Below are 20,795 nucleotides of genomic sequence, written 5' to 3' on the forward strand. Positions count from 1 at the left end.
TTTTGAGCCACTTATGACTGTAACCAGTGGATGAGTTTTTCACTGATTTCCATTGACTTCAATTTGGCTGGGGCTGCTTGATGCTGCACTCAGTCAGATGCTGCTTTGATGTTAAGGGCAGTCACTGTCACCTCACCTTGAATTCAACTCTTTTGTTCAAGTTTGGACCAAAGCTGTAATGAGGCCTGGGGCCAAATGGTCCTGGCAGAACCCAAACTGAGCATTGATGAACAGGTTATTGCTGAGTAAGTGCCGCTTGATAGCACTGTTGACGGCACCTTCCATCACTTTGCTGATGATTTGAGAGTAGACTGATGCAGCATTAATTGGTTGAATTGGATTTGCCCTTCATTTTCTGGACAGGGCATGCCTGGGCAATTTTGTACATTGTCTGGTAGATGCCAGTGTTGTAGCTGTACTGGAACAGAATGGCTAGGGGCGCAGCTAGTTCTAGAGCACTTGTCTTCAGTATTACAGCCACTATGTTTTCAGTGCCTGTAGCCTTAGCTCTTTACAGTGTCTTCAGCCATTTCTTGATATCATGTGGGATGAATCAAAATGGCTGAAGACTGGCATCTGTGATGCTGGGGACCTCAGGAGGAGGCCAAGATGAATCATACAGTTGGCACTTCTGGCTGAAGATGGTTGCAAATGCTTCAGCCTTGTCTTTTGCACTGACATGTTGGGCTCCTTCGTCATTAAGAATGGAAATGCTTGTGGAGCCTACTCCTCTGGTAGGCTGTTTAATTCACGATTGGATATGGCAGGACTACAGAGCTTTGATCCATTGTTTGTGGGATTTCTTTGCTCTATTTCATGCTGCTTCCACTGTTTAGCATGCATGTAGTCCTGTGTTTTGGCTTTACCAGTTTGACACCTCCATTTTTGGGTATGCCTGGTACTGCTGCTGGCATGCTCTCCTGCATGCTTGATTGAACCAGGGTTGATTCCCTGGCTTGATTTGTAATGGTAGAGTGAGGGATAAGCTGCTCCACAAGGTTACAGATTGTGGTTGAATACAATTCTGCTGCTGCTGATGGACCCACAGTGCCTCATGGTTGCCCAGTTTTGTGTTGCGAGATCTGTTCTGAATCTAACCTAATTAGCACAGTGGTAGTGCCACACAACGAAATGGAGGGTAGCTCTGTGTGAAGATGGGAGATGCATTTGCGACAAGTAGATTGTTGAGGGTGAGGTCCACTAGGTTTTTTCCCCTCTTGTTGGTGCTCTCACCACCTGACGCAGGCCCTGTGGCAGATATTCCTTCAGGGCTTGGTCAGTAGTGGTGTTACCAGGACACTCTTGGTGATGGACATTGAAGTCACCTACCCTGAATACAGTCTGAGCCCTTGGTACCTTCAGTGCTTTTCCAAGCAGTGTTCAATGTGACTGAGCACTGACTGATTCATCAGCTGAGGAGGGCAATAGATGGTAATCAACAGCAGGTTTCCTTGCCTGTGTTTGACCTGATGCCATGAGATGTTCTGGGGTCCAGAGTCAATGTTGAGAACTCCCGGAGCTGCTCCCTTCCCATTTGTGTACATCTGTGCTGCCACCTCTGCCAATGGACAAGGACATTCTCAGGGATGATGATGGAAAAGTCTGGGATATTGCCTGTAAGGTATGATTCCGGGAGTATGACTGTCAGGCTGTTGCTTGACAAGTCTGGGACAGCTCTCCCAATTGTGGCACATGTTAGTGAGGAGGACTTTGCAGGGTCGACTAGGCAAGGCGTGCCGTTGTCATTTCCGGTTCCTAGGTTGATGCCAGATGCTCCGTCCGATGTTAGCCTTATTTGATTTTTTTGTAATTGTTTCATATAACTGGCTTGCTAGGCAATTTTAAAGGGTAGTTAAGAGTCAATCACATTGCTGAGGGCCTGGAGTCAGATGGAGGACAGACCTGGTAAGGAAGGCAGATTTCTTTCCCTAAAGGATATTAGTGAACCAGATGGATTTTTTTCATGCTCGTTGATACTGAGACTAGCTTTTTATTCCATAATTTGTTAATAAAATTTAAAATCAAATGGCTGCCGTGGTGGGATCTGAGCCCATGTCTCCAATGCATTAATCTGAGCCTCTGGATTACTAGTCCAGTAACATTACATTATAAATTGCCCCTAGTATAGGTAGGTGGTAGGGAAATATAGTGACAGGTGGGGATGTGGTAGGAATATGGGATTAGTGTAGGATTAGTATATATGGGTGGTTGATGGTCGGCACAGACTCGGTGGGCCGAAGGGCCTGTTTCAGTGCTGTAGCTCTAAACTAAACTAAACTTAAAAAATTACTGTAATGCTACCCCATGCAGATTATGGTCCTGGCCTGTGATTTTCCTGAACTGATTCTATGAATTATTCATTTCCCCTGCAGTTAATATTTAAAAGGCACGAGACATTAGTAAATAGGAGAAAGGATCTTTGTCAAACTAGGCAATTACATTTTTCAGTTGCAGGAAAAACCCTTGGGTTAAAGTCATTACCCAACAGATTAGTAAATCCTGGCAGGGCATCACCCACCAGGAAAAAAAAATTATTTGAATCAGTTTGAAGGTTCCTCCAAAGCCCACTTGTTAAGGCAGAGACATGGTACACATACTTTTCTTTCTCTAGGAATTGTTATATTGACTTGACAGTTCAGGATGGTATATACTTGAACACTGCTGGTCACAGATATAGATTCTCCGAACCCCCGCTGTTTGTTTTTCTGCTGTTCGGCACAATTTATTTTATTCTTAATTGTTTCATGTGGCCTTGTAGCCTTAGGAATATTTGCTACTCTCTTTTAGATATGCTGTTTATACCTTACCATCTTCAACTATCAAAGATCTGTTAAGTTTGTTCCAGCTATTGTCCTTCTCAGAATAGTGTCTGTCAACACATGTACTAAGGTATTGCCTACCCTGACTGCTATGATATTGACTGCTGATCAGTACATCTGTTCCAGTTTGTATATCTGACTGGACTGCTTCTTTAGACTTTATCTTGACTCCCGTTAGTTTTGGAGTAACTGTACTATGGTATTGGCTAATATCAAGGGATTGAGACTAAGTTCACAGCTCGGGGATGGTCTGATTCAGAATGCTTGGAACTTTGTATAACAAAAAATCATGATTTGTGATTGGCATCCTGCCAGCTGTGGGAGATTATGGGAATGCAGCCTCAGAACTTTGGTATCAGATGAAATCATCTGTTGCACACCTTTTGATGGCTGAACAAGCCATTTCTGGAAAGGCAAAGTCCGTCACAAGTGCCACACATGAAAGTTGTCCCTTGTCAGTGGTGTGGGATGATCTCTGCAGACGTCTTGTTTTCAGGGCTGGTGTCTGCTTTGGAGCTTCTGAAACCACATATTTTGGCGAATTCCTGCCCACTGCTGTTTCCACCATTTGCATCGATCGTCAGGTAGAGTTTCCCACTTGCCGGATTGATGTTGAGGGCTTTCATGTCTTTTTTAACAGCATCCTTGAATTGGAGTTTTGGGCGCCTGCTGGTCTCTTGGCACTGGCTACCTTCCCCTACAGTGTATCTTTGTGGGATGTAGCTATCATCCATCCTGTTCTGCATGTCCAAGTCAGTGCAGCCTTCTTTGCTTGATTAGCAGTGCTGTGCATTTTACCATTGATGGACCGTAGAGCTCTGTCCTGCTCGCAGTGTCAAATCCACAAAAGCAAGATAGTGATGTTTGCTGCTCTCTGCATTTCTCTTGAAACTGATTAAGGGAGAAGATCATATCTACCTGGATCTGTATGCTCTGAAGACACGTTGTGCCTCTGGGTATATTAGAAATCTAGGAGCAGGAGTAGGCCATTCAGTCCATCAAACCTGCTCCGCCATTCACTATGATCATGGCTGATCATCCACTTCAGTGCCTTTTTCCCCACACAATCCCTATATCCCCTTATGTCACTGGCATTTAGAAATCTGTCAATCACTGCTTTAAACATAATGACTGAGCTTCCAGAGCTCTCTGGGCTAGAGAATTCCAAAGATTCACAACCCTCTGAGTAAAGAAATTTCTCCTCACCTCGGTCCTAAGTGGCATCCCCCTTATTTTGAAATTGTGTCCTCAGGGGAAACATCTTAGCTGCAGCTACCCTGTCTATCCCTTTAAGTATTTTGTAGGTTTCAATGAGATCACCTCTCATTCTTCGAAACCCGGCAGAGTACAGGCCCAGTTTCCCTAATCTCTCTTCACAGGACAGTCCCGCCATCCCAGGAACAAGTTTGGTGAGCCTTCGTTGTACTCCTTCTAAGGCATGAGTATCCTTCCGAAGGTAAGGGGACCAAAACTGCACATATACAATTGAAGCAAGACTTTACTACTCCTGTACTCAAATCCTCTTGCGATAAAGGCTAACATACCATTAACCTTCTTAATTGCTTGCTGCGCCTGCATGTTGGCTTTCAGTGATTTATTGACCAGGACACCCAGGTCCCTTTGTACATCGACACTTTCTAATCGCTTACCATTTAAGAAATACTCTGCACATCTATTCCTCCTACCAAAGTGGATAACCTCACATTTTTCCACATTATATGCCATCAGCCACGTCCTTGCCCACTCACTAAGTCTGTCCAAATCCCCTGGAAGCCGCTTTGCATCTTCCTCACGTCACGCATTCCCACTTAGTTTTGTCATCCACGAACTTGGAAATACTACACTTGGCCCCCACATCCAAATCATTGATATATATTGTGAACAGCTGGGGCCCAAGCACTGATCCCTGTGGTACCCCACTAGTCACAGCTTGCCAACGTGAGAATGAGCTGTTTATTCCTACTCTCTGCTTTCTGCCTGTTAACCAATCCTTAATCCATGCCAGTATATTACCTCCTATCCCATGTGCTTTAATTTTGCTAACCAACCTCCTTTATCAAGGCCTTTTGAAAATCCATGTATACCACGTCCACCGACTCCCCTTAGTCAATTCTGTTAGTAACATCCTCAAAAAACTCCCAATAGGTTTATCAAACATGATTTCCCATTAATAAATCTATGTTGACTATGCCCAATCAAATCGTTATTATCCAAGTGTCCATTTATCACATCCTTTAGAATGGATTCTAACATTTTCCCAATGACTGATGTAAGGCTAACAGTTCAGTAATTCCCTGTTTTCTCTCTCCCTCCCTTCTTAAATAGTGGGATGACATTTGCAACCTTCTAATCTGCAGGAACCGTTCCAGAATCTTAGCGAATTTTAGAAGATGATCACCAATGCAGGATGTAGAATATCGGGTCCTAGGGACTTATCAACCTTCAGCCCCATTAGTTTCTCCAATACAGCCTTCTTACTAATACTAATTTCCTTCAGTTCCTCATTTCCCCCTAATCCCTTGGATGTCTAATTCTGGGAGATTTTTTGTATTTTCCTCGGTGAAGACAGACACAAAGTAATCATTTAGCTTCTCTGCCATTTCTCTATTCTCCATTATAAACTCTCCTGACTCTGCCTGTAATGGACCCACATTTGTCATAGCCAAACATTTCCTTTTTACGTACCTATAGAAGCTTTTACAGTCCATTTTTATATTTTTTGTTAGATTACATTCTATTATCCCTTTATCAGTTTCTTTGTCTTCCTTTGCTGTATTCTAAATTCCTCCCAATCCTCAGGTTTACTGATATTTCTGGTTACTTTATAGGCCTTTTCTTTTAATCTTATACATTCCTTAACTTCCTTTGTTATCCACTGTTGACTGCCTTTACTTTTGGGGTTTTTGTGCCTTGAATGTATAGTTGCTGTAAACTATGTAATAATTCTTTAAAGCCTATCCATTGCCTATGCACTGTCATACCTTTTAATGTATTTTCCCAATCCACCTCAGCCAATTTGCCACTCATACCTTCATAATTTCTTTTGTTCAAATTTAACACCCTGGCTTCAGATTGAAATACCTCACTTTCAAACATCATATAAAATTCTGTCATATTATGGTCACTCATCCCTAAAGGTTCTTTTACAGCAAGATTATTAATTAGCCCTTTCTCATTACATAATATTAGATCTAAAATGGCCTGTTCTCTCGTTGGTTCCTCAACATACTGTTCTAGAAAACCATCCCTAACACACTCCAGAAACTCGTCCTCCACAGCATTAGTGCTCATTAGGTTTACCCAGTCTATATGCAGATTTAGATTACCCATGCTACGTGCTTCTCTAATCTCCTGATTAATGCCATGTCCCACACTACCAGCACTGTTTGGTGGCCTATTAACAACAACTACCAATGTTTGCAGCCCCTTGCTGTTTCTTAGCTCCACCCAAACAGATTCCACATTTTGTTCTTTTGATCTGAGATCCTCCCTTACTAACGTACTGATTCCATCCTTTATTACCAGTGCAACACCACCTCCTTTTTCCTTTTTGCCTGTCCTTCCTAAATGTCGAATATCCTTGAATATTCAGTTCCCAGTCTTGATCACCCTGTAGCCATGTTTCTGTTATGGCAATTAGATCATACATGGCTACACACACTTTTCCAGTGGAGTTTTTATTCCTCAATGGAATGTATATTTGTTGAGAATTATGAATTATTTCTTTAAATGTCTGCCATTGCTTATTTACCATCATATCTTTTAATTTCCTGAACTAAAAAGCTAGTCTAATGATGGCCATGAAACCATTGTCGATTGTTGTAAAAACCCATCTGGTTCACTAATGTCCTTTAGGGAAGGAAATCTGCTGTCCTTACCTGGTCTGGCCTACATGTGACTCCAGACCCACAGCAATGTGGTTGACTCTTACATGCCCTCTGAATTGGCCCAGCAAGCCACTCAGTTGGCAGCTCACTGCCACTTCTCGAGGGCAATTAGGGATGGGCAATAAATGCTGGCCTGGCCAGCGACGCCCACATCCCATGAATGAATTTTTAAAAAAATACCTCAGCCAACTCAATTCATCCCTTAGACCTCTGTAAATGGTGTTCTTTAAATTTAAGACTCTAGTTTTGGACTTCACATCACTCAAACTTAATATTAAGTTCTATCATGATCATTCTTATGCAGATGATCCTTTACTAACGATTAATAATTAACCTTGTCTCATTACATAATACTAGATCAAAAATAACATGTTCCCTAGTTGGTTCCTTAAAATATTGTTCTAGAAAACTCTTTTGGTTTGCCCAGAGTATATGATAATTTAAGTCCCCAAGATTATTTTAATTACTCTTGTAACATGCACCCCTGATTTCCTGATTTATACTCCTTCCACCACTATGATTACTGTTTAGGGCACCTGTAATCTACTCCCACCATTGTTTTTTGTCCTTTTGTTATTTCTTCGCTCCACACATACTGATTCTGCATCCTGATTTTTGTTTTTGATTTCCTTACTGTCTTTATCTCATCCTTTATTATCAGGGCTGTGCCAACTCCTTTTCCATTTTACCTATCTTTTCTAAAAGTCACATACCCTGGAATATTTAGTTCCCAACCTTGGTCAGCCGTGTCTCTAATGACTTCTAGATCAAACCCAATTAGCTTTATTTCTGCCATTAATTCATCTATCTTGTTACGAATGCTTCGTGCATTCAGATGTAGTTGCTTTCATTTATACTTTTTACTATTTTTTTTCCTGATTTGGCCGTAGTCACCAATGCCCTTTTTCCGTGTTAAACTCTGTCAGGAAGGGACAATCTGTTTGATTTTATCCAAATTGCTACTTTTCTCTACAGACTTGTATATTTACCCTTACTTGAACTCTCCCTCCCCAGTGTTGGTTTAAAGCCCTATCTACTGCCCTAGTTATTCGATTCACCAATACAATGGTCCCTACCTAGTGTCACAATGGAACAGCTCCCTCTTTCCCCAGTACTAGTACTAGTGCCAGTCCCCCATGAATTAAAACCCCTGCCTCTCTCACCACTATTTCAGCAATACATTTAAACCTCTAATCTGTTTGTCCCTATGCTGGTTTGCACATGGCTGAGATAGTAATCCAGAGATTATTACCCTTTGAGTTTCTGCTTTTTAGTTTGTCCCCTAGCTCCTCAGACTCCCACAGCTTACGTCATCGATTCCTATGTGGTCCACAACAACTGGATGCTCCCATCCTCTCCAATTTCTTCTCCACCCTTGAGGAGATATCCTTAACCCTAGCACCGGGCAGCCAATACAGCCTTTGGGACTGCTGGTCGTGTCTATTCCCATAACTGTACTATTCCCACCACTACCACATTCCTTTTCACTCCTCTTTCTCCTCCCCTGCCCCCACTTGAGTGGCCATCTGTACCACGGTTCTATGGTCCATTTGCCCATCCTCCTTGCAGTCTTCGTTCTCATCTACTGTGATAGTTAAGTTTTGAGTCTTGACACAACTTTTAACATCCATCTTTTTTTCTAAGTTGTTTTCACCGTACAGGTTCTCTTTGTCCTAGTCTATGAATTGGCCCATATTTGTAATACTTGTGTATTAAAGGGTAGGAGGGTCATACTGCTCCCACTGGACTTTACACCAAGCGATTTAAGAATCCATTTCCCTTTTGATTTTGTTTCTGTGATAATGGACCTGTTCCAATATGTAAAATATGCCCCTAGCTGCGCACCTAGCCAAGCTGTTCCAGTACAGCTACAACACTGGCAATGTGGAACAACAATGTGGAAAATTGCCCAGATATGTCCTGTGCACAAAAAGCAGGACAAATCCAACCCGGCCAATTACCGCCCTATCAGTCTACTCCCGGTCGTCAGCAAAGTGATCGAAGGGGTCATTGACAGTGCTATCAATCAGCACTTGCTCAGCAATAACCTGCTCACTGATACTCAGTTTGGGTTCCACCTGGGCCACTCATTACAGCCTTGGTTCAAACATGGATAAAAGAGCTGAACTCCAGAGGTGAGAGTGCCTGCTCTTGACATCTAGGCAGCATTTGATCAAGTGTTGAATCAAGGATCACTAGCAACACAGGAGTCAATGGGAATCAGGGGGAAAACTCTCTGCTGTGGAGCTTTCCTCCTACTTTCGGGATTCAGTTTAATCCAACCATGGTGACTTGTCCGTGATTGCAACAAACCACTGAGTACAAGTATATGTTGGTTATAAGTATAGCAGATTTATTAAGTAGTTTATATTCAGTGCAAAGTAGTAATACATAACAAAGACAATAGTCACAGTCTGTTCCTCAGACCCTCGGCGGTAGCCCTCTGAGTGACTGGCGCAGTCTCTTTCTCTTGCTGTGTTCTGTTGACTGAAGATTCTCTTCCTCCTTCCTCTGGATTTTTTGTGCTGCTTCCCATGTTCAATAGCTGTTCTATTATACCCTTTTTTGCCATCAGACCACCTTGAAGTTTGCCTGATGGTTGGTTCAGGTCCTGTGATGTCAGTAACGACCCTACTCTAATTGGGGCGTAATTGATAAAATATTTTGCCAATAATTGAGATTAAAACCTATGAAAAATTCTATTCATTACAGTTGTTATCTCCCAGGACAGTATGAATATGTACAGAAATTGATTCTTTTTTTAGCTAAGCTGCTGAATGTATCAGGGTCTCAATACTTTTTCTGCTGTTAGTGACTTAAAATCCTACTGACACTGAACTTTCTTACAAGCTTAAGACTTAGTTTTTAAAAACTAAAATATTTTTTAATTAAAGCCCATTCTTTCTAGCATGATTCTTAATTTGTGAATCATAACTCAATCAAGGCCCATTGCTTTGTAATCATTGTTTCTTGACGGGTTACAACTTATTACATTAATTTGATTAATACAGTTGCTGATGCAAGACACAAAAACGACGACTTTGGTCACGTGTTGGTATTAAGATGGCTTACTTGATCTTGTTAGTTATTACAGAGGATACAACGTGAAAATGGTCAAGTTAAGCTAAAACCTTATTTACAACTTGATCCCTTATTACTTTTCATTGACTTTTACTTTCTCTTAGACATAAGAGCTGGGTTCCAGCTCAATTCAGTGCTTCAGCAGACTTGAGGTAAGATTTTCTCAAGTAACAGAGGACGGCTATTATTACAATTGTGACCACCGTTTGTACCAGAGTGAACAGAGTAGAAATACTTCTTAGCTAGGGATGTTGACTTGCATTCACAACCATTTCCCACTTATGTCGATTTCCAGATTTTCAATTCCTTTCTCTCTGTTCATTGTCTTGTCACATCATAAACTAGTGCTTTTAGGATGTTACAGTATTTTAATTATGGATTTTAAATCTAAGGATAGAGGAGGTATGGGGGGTGTCAATTGAATTATTGCCTTCAGTGCTTCATCCTGCATGCCAAAGTCAACTCTGATTTCTGTGATTTTTATGGGTAGATACAGGGAATATGATATTATTCCTATCTGGGTGATCTGAGTGGGTTTGAAGCAATACACAAAGCAGTGAGCTATCTTACAGCTGATTGGAGTCATACCTAGCACAAAGGAAGATGGTTGTGGTTGTTAGAGGTCAGTCATCTCAGTCCCAGGACATCACTGCAGGAGTCCCTCAGGGTAGTGTCCTAGGCCCAACCATATCAGCTGCTTCAGCAATGATCTTCCCTCTATCATAAGATCAGAAGTGGGGATGTTCGCTGATGACTGCACAATGTTCAGCACCATTTACGACTCCTCAGTTACTGAAACAGCCCGTATCCATATGCAGCAAGACCTGGACAACATCCAGGCTTGGGCTGTTAAGTGATAAGTAACATTCGCGCCACACAAGTGCCAGATAATGACCATCTCCAACAAGTGGGAATCTAACCACCTCCCCTTAATGTTCAATGATATTACCATTGCTGAATCCCCCCACTGTCAACATCCTGGGGGTCACCATTGACCAGAAACTGAACTGGACCAGTCACACAAATGCTGTAGCTACAAAGGCTGATAAGAGGCTGGGAATTCTGCGGTGAGTAACTCGCCTCCTGTCTCCCCAATGCCTGTCCACCATCTGCAAGGCACGTCTAGAAGCTCTACACCATCCAGGACAATGCAGCTCGCTTGATTGACACCCCATCCACCACCTTCAACATTCCGTTCACCACCAATGCACAGTGGTAGCAGTGTGTACCATCTACAAGATGCACTGCAGCAACTCAACAAGACTTCTTCGACAGCACCTTCCAAACCTGCTACCTCTACCACTTAGAAGGACAAGGGCAGCAGATGCATGGGAACACCCACCTGCAAATTCCCTTCCAAGCCCCACACCATCCTGACTTGGAACTATATCGCTGTTCCTTCACTCTTGCTGGGTCAAAATCCTAGAACTACCTTCCTAACAGCACTGTTGGTGTACCTACACCCCAAGGACAGCAGCAGTTCAAGAAGGCAGCTCACCACCACCTTCTCGAGGGCAATTAGGGATGGACAGTAAATGCTGGCATGCCCACATCCCCCGAACGAATAAAAAAAAAACCCAGAGAAGAGCAGGAAAACCATACTACAGGTAAGTAGTGTAACTTCACCTGCCTTTCGTACATCATTGTTATTCTTTGATAACACATAATGCTGCACATACCAACTATTGTCACTTTTTTCCTACTTCAAAGATCTTGAGTACCTTTAGCTTTAACTGTACCAGATCTTAAAAGGGTCTCCATCAAATAAGTGGGAAGTGGCATTGGATTCCAGTTGTTCAGTGCCATTTTGGCAGCACCTGTCCCTCTGAGTCAGAAACTTGTGGGCTCAAGTCCCACTATAGACATGAGTACGTAATCTAAGTTAACCCTTCAGTGCAGTACTGAGGAATGCTGCATTGTTGGAGGTGTCGTCTTGTTGATTGAGTGGTTAGCTTAAGGCCCAGTCTACCTGGTCATGTGGATGTAAAATGTCTTGTGTTATTCAGCTCCTCCTAGAAAGTCGCAGATTAATCAAGGATAGTCAGCATGGATTTGTTAAGGGAAGATCTTGTTTGACCAACTTGATCAAATTTTTTGAAAAAGTATCAAGGAAGATTGATGAGGGTAGTGCAGTTGATGTGGTCTAGATAGATTTTAGCTTGACTTTTGACAAGGTCCCACATGGCAGACTGGTTTAAAAACAAAATCCCATGGGATCCAGGGAAATGCAGCAAGATGGATACATAATTGGCTCAGTGGCAGGAAACAAAGGGTAATTGTTGACAGGTGTTTAGTGACTGGAGGGCTGTTTCCAGTGGCGTTCTGCAGGGCTCGGTACTGGGTCCCCTGCTTTTTGTGGTATAAGCGATTTGGACGTAAATGTAAGGGGCATGATCATGATGTTTGCAGACGACAGAGATTGGTCGTGTGGTAGATAGTGAGGAGGATAGCTGGAGGCTACAGGAAGATATTGATGGTCTGGTCAGATGGGCGGAAAAGTGGCAAATGGAATTGACCCTGGTGAAGTTTGAGGTGATGCATTTGGGGAGGTCAAACAGGGCAAAGGAATACAGGATTAATGAGAAAATACTGAGAAGTGTAGAGGATGTGAGAGACCTTGGAGTGAACGTCCACAGATCCCTGAAGGTAGCAGGACAGGTTGATAAGGTGGTTAAGAAGGCATATGGAATCCTTTCCTTTATTAGCCAAGGAATAGAATATAAGAACAGGAAGGTTATGCTGGAACTGTATAACTCGTTGGTTAGGCCACAACGTGAGTACTGTGTGCCGTTCTGGTCACCTCATTACAGAAAGGATGTAATTGCACTAGAGAGGGTACAGAAGAGATTTACGAGGATGTTGCCAGCACTGGAAAAATGCAGCTATGAGGAAAGATTAGACAGGCTGGGGTTGTTTTTGGAACAGAGAAGGCTGAGGGGAGATCTGATTGAAATGTACAAAGTTTTGAGGGGCCTGGATAGAATGGAGGTGAAGGGTCTATTCACATTAGCAGAGAGGTCAGTGACGAGCGGGCATAGATTTAAAGTGGTAGAAAAATTAAAGGGGAGATGAGGAAAACATTTTCACCCAGAGGGTAGTGGGAGTCTGGACCTTGCTGCCTGTAAGGGTAGTTGAGGCAGGAACCCTCAACTCATTCAAAAGGAGTCTGGATTTGCACCTCAAGTGCTGCAATCTGCAGGGCTACGGACCAAATGCTGGAAGGTGGGATTAGAATAGGTGGATTGTGCCAGCCGAAAAACACACGATTGGCCAAGTGGCCGCTTTCTGTGCCTTAAACTTGCTATGATTCTATCTTTATTTAAGCAATAAAGATCAAACTGGGAAATGTCATGTATGTATTTCGTCTTCTGTTCTATTGCTGTTAGTACTTTAAATACCTCCATTATTTTTCTTCATTTGTACAGTACTCTCCAGTGTAACTTTTATGATGGGGGATTTTATGTCTCAAGCATAGATTTAGTTTTCTGTGACAGAGGTTCCATGCTCATTTGTGGAGTGATGGTTTCCAGTTACACTGAAAGCCTCTCTGGATTTTCAACCCCTGTCAGGGCTGGAATTGGAAGCAGCTGGAGCCAAAAATTAGCAGAGGCAGGATCGGGGTCTGCACGCAAAGGGTAGTCAGTTAAGCCCATTAGGGCCTTGTCTAGGGCCTAGAAGCCCTCCCTGGCCTGCCCGGGTGCAAGTACAGACACAGTCCACCCTGTTGAGGGAATCCCCACCCCTCCCATCGCCCCATAGTAGTGGCCTGGCTGCTGAATCTTTTATTTTAAATTAAAGATTTTTTGAAGCTGGAGAGACATTGAAGCACCCAGTCTCTTAGTTGCCTTCCATTGCAGCCTGCTGCTCCTGTCAAGCTGGAAAGCCTCTGGCCCTCCAGCTTCAAGAGCCCATCCACTGCCCTTAATTGGATGGAGAACCTGGCTCCATGCCAATTAAGGGGTGCGTCTATGAAAATCCCAGTGAGTGACTTATTCCTGGGGGTGGGGAGACAGGGGTGGTGATTTCAGGACGTGGAAGCAGTCCTGGCTTGTGTTCCCACCCGCCCTGGACAGAAGGTCCAGTCCATTTACAGGAACAACTCTACTGGTTTCATAACCCAGGCAAAGACTGGCTATTACCAGACTTAAGGCAGTCATGTTGCTGTCAGACAAAAGTTGTACTAAGGTCCAAATACTTGTAGACAACTCTCAGGGCCTGATACCAATATTAGCAATAAAATATTAATAATAAAATGGTAATGGATCAGAAACAAGTCACCTTCACTGTCAGTGAGATTTCCCAATGAAGCAGTTGTGCTTGTTTTGTGTTTGGTTGCTTTCAAAGCTTTCATGCAGTAACTTCAGTATTAAAATTGAAATATCTTGACTTCTTTATAGCTTTACAACAATTTTATCATATCGCATTGTGCCACGTTTAAATAGCACATGGAAAAACTGCTTTTCCTCATTTGTTCAATCTCTATGTACAGCTAAAACTTACCATCCATCCCTGCGGGGAAAGTGGGAAAAGGCGAGAAATCACAACGGGCATCAGCTGACCTTACTCCATCCAGTCATACCATAACCTTAGTCTGAGACCAATTGTCAGTTTTTTTTTTTTCCCCCCTTGGCCTTGGCTCAGGAATAGCATTCGACTTGTGAGTCAGTAGGTTGAGAGTTGAAACACTAATCTAGGCTTAGTTCAATGCAGTACCAAGGGAGTGGTGCACTATTGGAGGTGCCATTTTCAGATGATACATTAAACCGAGGTCCGATCTGTCCTTTTTTTATTATTCATTCATGGGATGTGGGCGTCACTGGCAAGGCCAGCATTTATTGCCCATCCCTAATTGCCCTTGAGAAGGTGGTGGTGAGCTCTCGGGTGGATGTGAAAAATTCCTTGGTAGTATTCAAGGAACAGCACGAAAGCTTCCCCAGTGTTCTGACTAACATTTGCCCCTCGACCAACACAATTTAACAGATTATCCGGTCATTCATTTCATTGCTGTTTGTGGAACCTTTCTGTGCACTGTGTTTCCCTACATTACAAAGTGACTACACGACAAATGTACTGCATTGTCTTGAAGTGCTTTGAGATGTTCAGAGTCATAGTCATAGAGTCGTATAGCATAGAAACAGGCCCTTCGGCCCACCGTGTCCATGCCGACCATAATGCCTATCTATATTAATCCCACCTGCCTGCATTAATTCCATATCCCTCTATGCCTTGCTCATTCAAGCACCTGTCCAGATGCCTCTTAAATGTTGCTACTGTTCCTGCCTCCACCACCTCCTCAGGCAGCTCATTCCAGATACCCACAATTCTTTGTGTGAAAAATTTACTCCTTTGATCCCCTTTAAACCTCCTCCCTCTCACCTTAAATCTATGCCCTCTAGTTTTAGTCATCCTTACCATGGGAAGCAGACTTTGTCTATCTACCCTATCTATGCCTCTCATAATTTTATATACCTCTATCATGTCCCCTTCTGAGTCTCTGAAACATGCTGCATAAATGCAAGTGCTTCCTATCTGTCCTTGCTCTCCAGCAACAGTTGGTTTCCTGCATAGAGATTGTTTTTGTCATTTGTGGTTTTGTTTTTACCACTACTTTCACAATCTTTAAAGGTCTTTAGTTTCCACACTATTGTCTGGCATAGTTTTAGATCGATGCATACTAGGCATTTGCCACCCTTGGTTAAATCTAGGGCTGCTATTTCTAGTAGATGCTAATATTTGCTTTCAAGATTTGCAGAGTGCAATAGAGATGTATTTGAGATACCTGTGTCTCAGCTCTATTGTGAAGATCTATTACTCGGATTCATTTCAGGCACCCAAGGGAGTTGGCCTCCTGAATGTCCAAGCTTGACTGATGGTGCATGAAGACTTTGGGATCAGGGGATGTTTGTTCCGACTTTCCTAAAATTCAGTTCTCTTTGCGTTTTTGTCCGAAATGCAGGTTTTTGTTTATGGCAGAAGTTTTATTTAATAAAATTCTTCCTTTTAAAATCATATTCAGTGATTAATGTATAAATTATATCCAATACTGTAACAGTATTTGAGAGTTTTACTGACGAGTGTGATAGACCATTTTATAAAAACAGAAGAATAAGAATGAGGAAGCCTGTGGTGACCCTAAATACTGCAGGAGATGTGATCTCGTCAGATGTTTTAACCTGAGATTGTCCACATGCTCTCTTCTCCCCCACCCACCACCGCCAGTGCTATATAAAGATACCTCACAGGGCTCGACATATTCTTCCTTTATCCCATTATTTGTGGTGCATTGTTTCCTTCTTGCAGGAAAGGCCATTAGCCATGTTATCAGCTATTTATCTTTTTAATATCTGCCATTTCTCCACTAGGAACAAAGACCCATTCTAGTTAAGTGAAATGATTTAGCTTTTAGGGCAGATTCACTGAACTCAGGTCAGTAAGCTGTCTTACTGTTTTCCCGATATTCTGACAAGCCGTCCCTTTAAGCATGGCACTGGTGGGAACACAAAATTGGTTATACGTGAAGACTTTTAATTTAGAAAAATAAAAGCTTTTCCGTTTTCTTAACTAATAAGGCAAAAATTAGAATATATGAGAAACATCTATAGGTTTCAAACAGTGTCAAGTGCTCTATAGTTTGTATGGTTTGTATTTTTCTGCCTGTCATTGAAGCTCAGTTTTGTTCACTGCCCAGGTCATGATCGAACCCTCCGAGCAGGTGGACCCTTGGAGACACGGTGGAGGAGAAGTAAGATTTTTCTTCTTTATCATAAGACCTTCTAGATTTTTCAACCTGGATTTGTCTTTTTGGAGAATCAGATCTCAGGATGGGGGGGGCGGGGTCTCGTTTTAAGAGCATTAAGAAGTTATTGGTGTAAACGGTTGTAGGAAGCTTCACCGTGATTGTAGAGTAAATGGGAATGCTGAAACTAACATGGATTAACAACTATGTCAAATCCAAGCTAATGCGTCCACTTGATCTGCTATGCCAGCTTAGACCCATCCATGCTTCCCCTGCAGCCGACTCAGCCAGCTGTCAGTTTCGTGACAAGTGTGACAGGAATCTGTGACCCTGAAAAAGGGGCCCAAGCAGCAGGACTTGCAGTTCTTTAGACAGACTGGGGACAAGAATTTTGCATCTTCAGGAGTTGGTCATGTGTTTGGTAAGGACACTTTGAGTGCCTGTCAAAGAACCCCATCTCCAGTTGATGAAAGATTTTGCTGGGCTGTTTCACTCACATTAAATGTCAAATTAATAAAACTACTGAGATATGGAAATTAAAATGAAACCAAAGGAGGTTAAAGACAAATGTCAGTTTCATAATACAGTAGAGAACCAAACAGTACAAAAAGTGCAGAGGCAAACTGAAAATTACATAAAAGGAGCAAAGAGAGAGTATGAGAATAAGTTAGCTGGTAACACAAAAGGAAACCTGGAAGTCTTTATAAATATAATAAATAGTAAAAGGGTGGGGCTGATTAGGGACCAGAAAGGATCATCTTGCAGAGGTAGAGGGCATGGCAGAGGTACTAAATTAGTACTTTGTATCTCTCTCCATGAGAGAAAAGGATGCTGCTATTGTTGCAGTAAAGGAGGAAGTAGTAGAAATATTAGTATAAAAATAGAGGAAGGACTTAAAAGGTTGATGGTGCTCAAAGTAGAAAAGTCACCTGATAAAAATGGGATGCATTTGAGGTTGCTGGGAAAAATAAGGGCAAAAGTTATTTATTTATTTAGAGATACAGCACTGAAACAGGCCCTTCAGCCCACCAAGTCTTTGCTGACCAACAACCACCCATTTATACTAATGCTACATTAATCCCATATTCCCTACCACATCCCCACCATTCTGCTACCACGTACCTACACTAGGAGCAATTTACAATGGCCAATTTACCTATCAACCTGCAAGTCTTTGGCTGTGGGAGGAAACCGGAGCACCCGGAGAAAACCCACGCGGTCACAGGGAGAACTTGCAAACTCCGCACAGGCAGTACCCAGAACTGAACCCGGGTCGCTGGAGTTGTGAGGCTGCAGTGCTCGCCACTATGCCGCCCAAGATTCTGACCACAATCTTGACATGAAACTCAAATGTAGTAAGTGATGAAGCGGGTAGTAATAGACTTTAGGAGGACATGGACGGGCTAGTGGTATGAATGGACACATGGCATATGAAATTTAATACAGAGGGATGTGAAGTGATACGTTTTGGTAAGAGAAATAGGGAGAGGCAATATAAGCTAAATAGTACAATTTTAAAGTGAGTGCAGGAATGGAAAGATGCATGTAAATAGATCTTGGAATGTGGCAGGGCAATTTGAGAAGGGTTTTTTTTTAATGTAGGACCCTTGCCTTTATAAGTAGAGGCATGAGCTATAAAAGCAAGCAAGCTATGCTAAACTTTTATTGAAAAAAAAACTAGTTAGGCCACAGCTGGAGTCTTGTGTGTAATTCTGGCCACTACACTTTAGAAAGGATGTCAAGGCTTAGATTTACGAGAATGGTACCAAAGATGAGGGACTTGTGGAGAGACTAGAGAATCTGGGGTCCTCCTTAGAACAGAAGGTTAAGAGGAACTTTGCTAAGAGGTGTTCAAAATCATGTTTGGTTTTGGAAGAGTAAGTGAGGGGAAACTTTTTCCAGTAGCAGAAGGGTCAGTAACCAGAGAACACAGATTCAAAGCGATTGGCAAAAGAACCAGAGTTGACTTTAGGATTTCTTTCTTATACAGCACGTTGTTATACTGTAGAATGTATTGCCTGTAAGGGTGCTGAAAGCAGACTTAATAGCAACTTCAAAAGGAAATGGGAAAATTCTTGAAGGTGAAAATTTTGCAGGGCAATGGGGGAAAAAGAGCAGGTGGGGATTAATTGGATAGCTTTTTCAGAGAGCTGGAACAGACACAATGGGCCACATGGCCTCTCTATGTGTCCACTGCTTAGATCTAATTATCAGTAACAAAATAGATCAGCTATATTGGTTAAATGTGGGTGGGCATCTCAGCAGTAGGGACCATAATATATGGTTTACCGTTTACATGGAAAGAAAAAGTTGGTGTCCTTTTTTTGTACTAAGCTGAAATAGAGCAGAATTTAGGATGATGATGAGTGAGCTAGTTGAGGTGGAAAGAATTTGGTACACAGGACTATAGGTCAACAATGGGATGTTTTTAAAAGAAGATCACAAAGATGTGGCATATGTAGTCTCAAAAAAGAAGATAAAGAGGCCCTAAGGGTCCTGTTGGATATAACCAAAATAAAAGACCGAAAATAAGGAAAGCATGAAGGAGTATCAAAAGAGAATTTCAAAAAATATTATAAAGAATGGACAGGAATGTAGCAGAGGTATTATACTCCAGAAAGTTTGTTGTTGAAGAACTACGCTGGAACCAGTCTTTGCTCGGTCTTGCATTTATTTTACAAAGTTAAAAGATTACAAACATGCAGCTCCTCACTCAAACTTTACCCAGTTTCAGTAATTATCGTCTCTATCTACTCAAGTAAGACCTGAATTAACATCCTCCACCTGTATGTGATTAAACACAATTAACAGATGGAGTTCATTCAGTAACAATGGTATGTATTGATTAAAAACATTATGTTTTGAATGTGTGTCCAACTTTAGGGCACAGGTCTTTGTATGCTCTGGTTTGAGGTTGAGCTTTTGAAAGTGACAAGGTCCATTTGAGGGTTGATGATATTAGGATCTCTGAATGGATAAAGAATTTTGTATGAAGTGTTAAGTAACTGATCACTGACTTTACCAACAGACTCACTCAATCCGTTGTAGATGTATTTGAACGTGGATATTCAAAGTTCACTCAAACTTGGTCTTTGAGTTTAATTTTTCTTGGCCAAGTAACTGGGGTGGGGGAAGACTGTGTTAGAGAAATTTCCAAGCCTATTTATGAAGAAGACAGAGACTAGGATGCTTTGATAGAGACTGTTTATTGCTTGCCACAGAGCTTACTTCTCCACTCTGAACAACCAGCCAGTACTGGTTGGCTCTTTAATTGTACTCAAATGTGTATCAACACCCAACACCTGTTCACCCTATTATCTTCAACTACCAGGTATTTAACATCCATTAACAGAACTTTAGACCCGAACAGATTCCCCTCTTTTCTGCAGGACAAGGGAAGAGGTTCTGCATAGCCAGTATTAGGAACTAGGTGCCAAATTAAGAAGCAGCACCTCAAAGGATTATTACCTGAGCCACATGCAAATTGGCATAGGGCAAATAAGATTAGAGAAATTAATGCGTGGCTCAAAGACTGGTGTGGTAGAAGTGGATTCTGGTTTGTGGGGCACTGGCACCAGTACTGGGAAAAGTGGTGGCTGTACCGTTGGGAAGGTCTACACCTGAACCGTGCTGGGGCCAGTGTTCTAGCAAGCTGCATAACTAGGGAAGTAGAGGGGATTTTAAACTGAGTAGTGGGGGAGGGGGGGTGGGAAGGGATCACATTTGGGAAGATATGGTCAATGAAGGAGTAGAGACAAGGCAAGAGAGGAAGGTATTAATATGGGAAATGATAGCCTGACAGGAAGGGACCGAGTGTACATTCTTTAGCCTCCTTGTCTCAAGAGACAATGGGTAAGCGCCTGGAAGTGGTCAGTGGTTTGTGGAGCAGTGCCTGGAGTGGCTATAAAGGCCAATACTAGAGTGACAGACTCTTCCACAGGTGCTGCAGATAAAATTAGTTGTCAGGGCTGTTACACAGTTGGCTCTCTCCTTGCGCTTCTGTCTTTTTTCCTGCCAACTGCTAAGTCTCTTCGACTCGCCACGCTTTAGCCCCGCCTTTATGGTTGCCCGCCAGCTCTGGCGATCGCTGGCAACTGACTCCCACAACTTGTGATCAATGTCACAGGACTTCATGTCGCGTTTGCAGACGTCTTTAAAGCGGAGCCATGGACGGCCGGTGGGTCTGATACCAGTGACGAGCTCTCTGTACAATGTGTCCTTAGGGATCCTGCCATCTTCCATGCGGCTCACATGGCCAAGCCATCTCAGGCG

At 42.5% G+C, this 20,795-nt stretch overlaps 1 protein-coding gene across 1 annotated transcript in view; it reads left to right on the forward strand.

Moving 5' to 3' along the window:
* LOC137383711 (serine-rich adhesin for platelets-like) overlaps positions 1-20,795 on the forward strand; it is a 65,985-nt gene that overhangs the window by 31,145 nt on the left and 14,045 nt on the right. The window contains exon 3 of the mRNA XM_068056892.1: positions 16,476-16,529. Within this exon, the coding sequence (XP_067912993.1) occupies positions 16,476-16,529 (54 nt within the window). The remainder of the gene's footprint in view (positions 1-16,475; positions 16,530-20,795) is intronic.

This window comes from Heterodontus francisci, chromosome 24, assembly GCF_036365525.1.
Source record: "Heterodontus francisci isolate sHetFra1 chromosome 24, sHetFra1.hap1, whole genome shotgun sequence".
Taxonomy (NCBI): Eukaryota; Metazoa; Chordata; class Chondrichthyes; order Heterodontiformes; family Heterodontidae; genus Heterodontus; species Heterodontus francisci.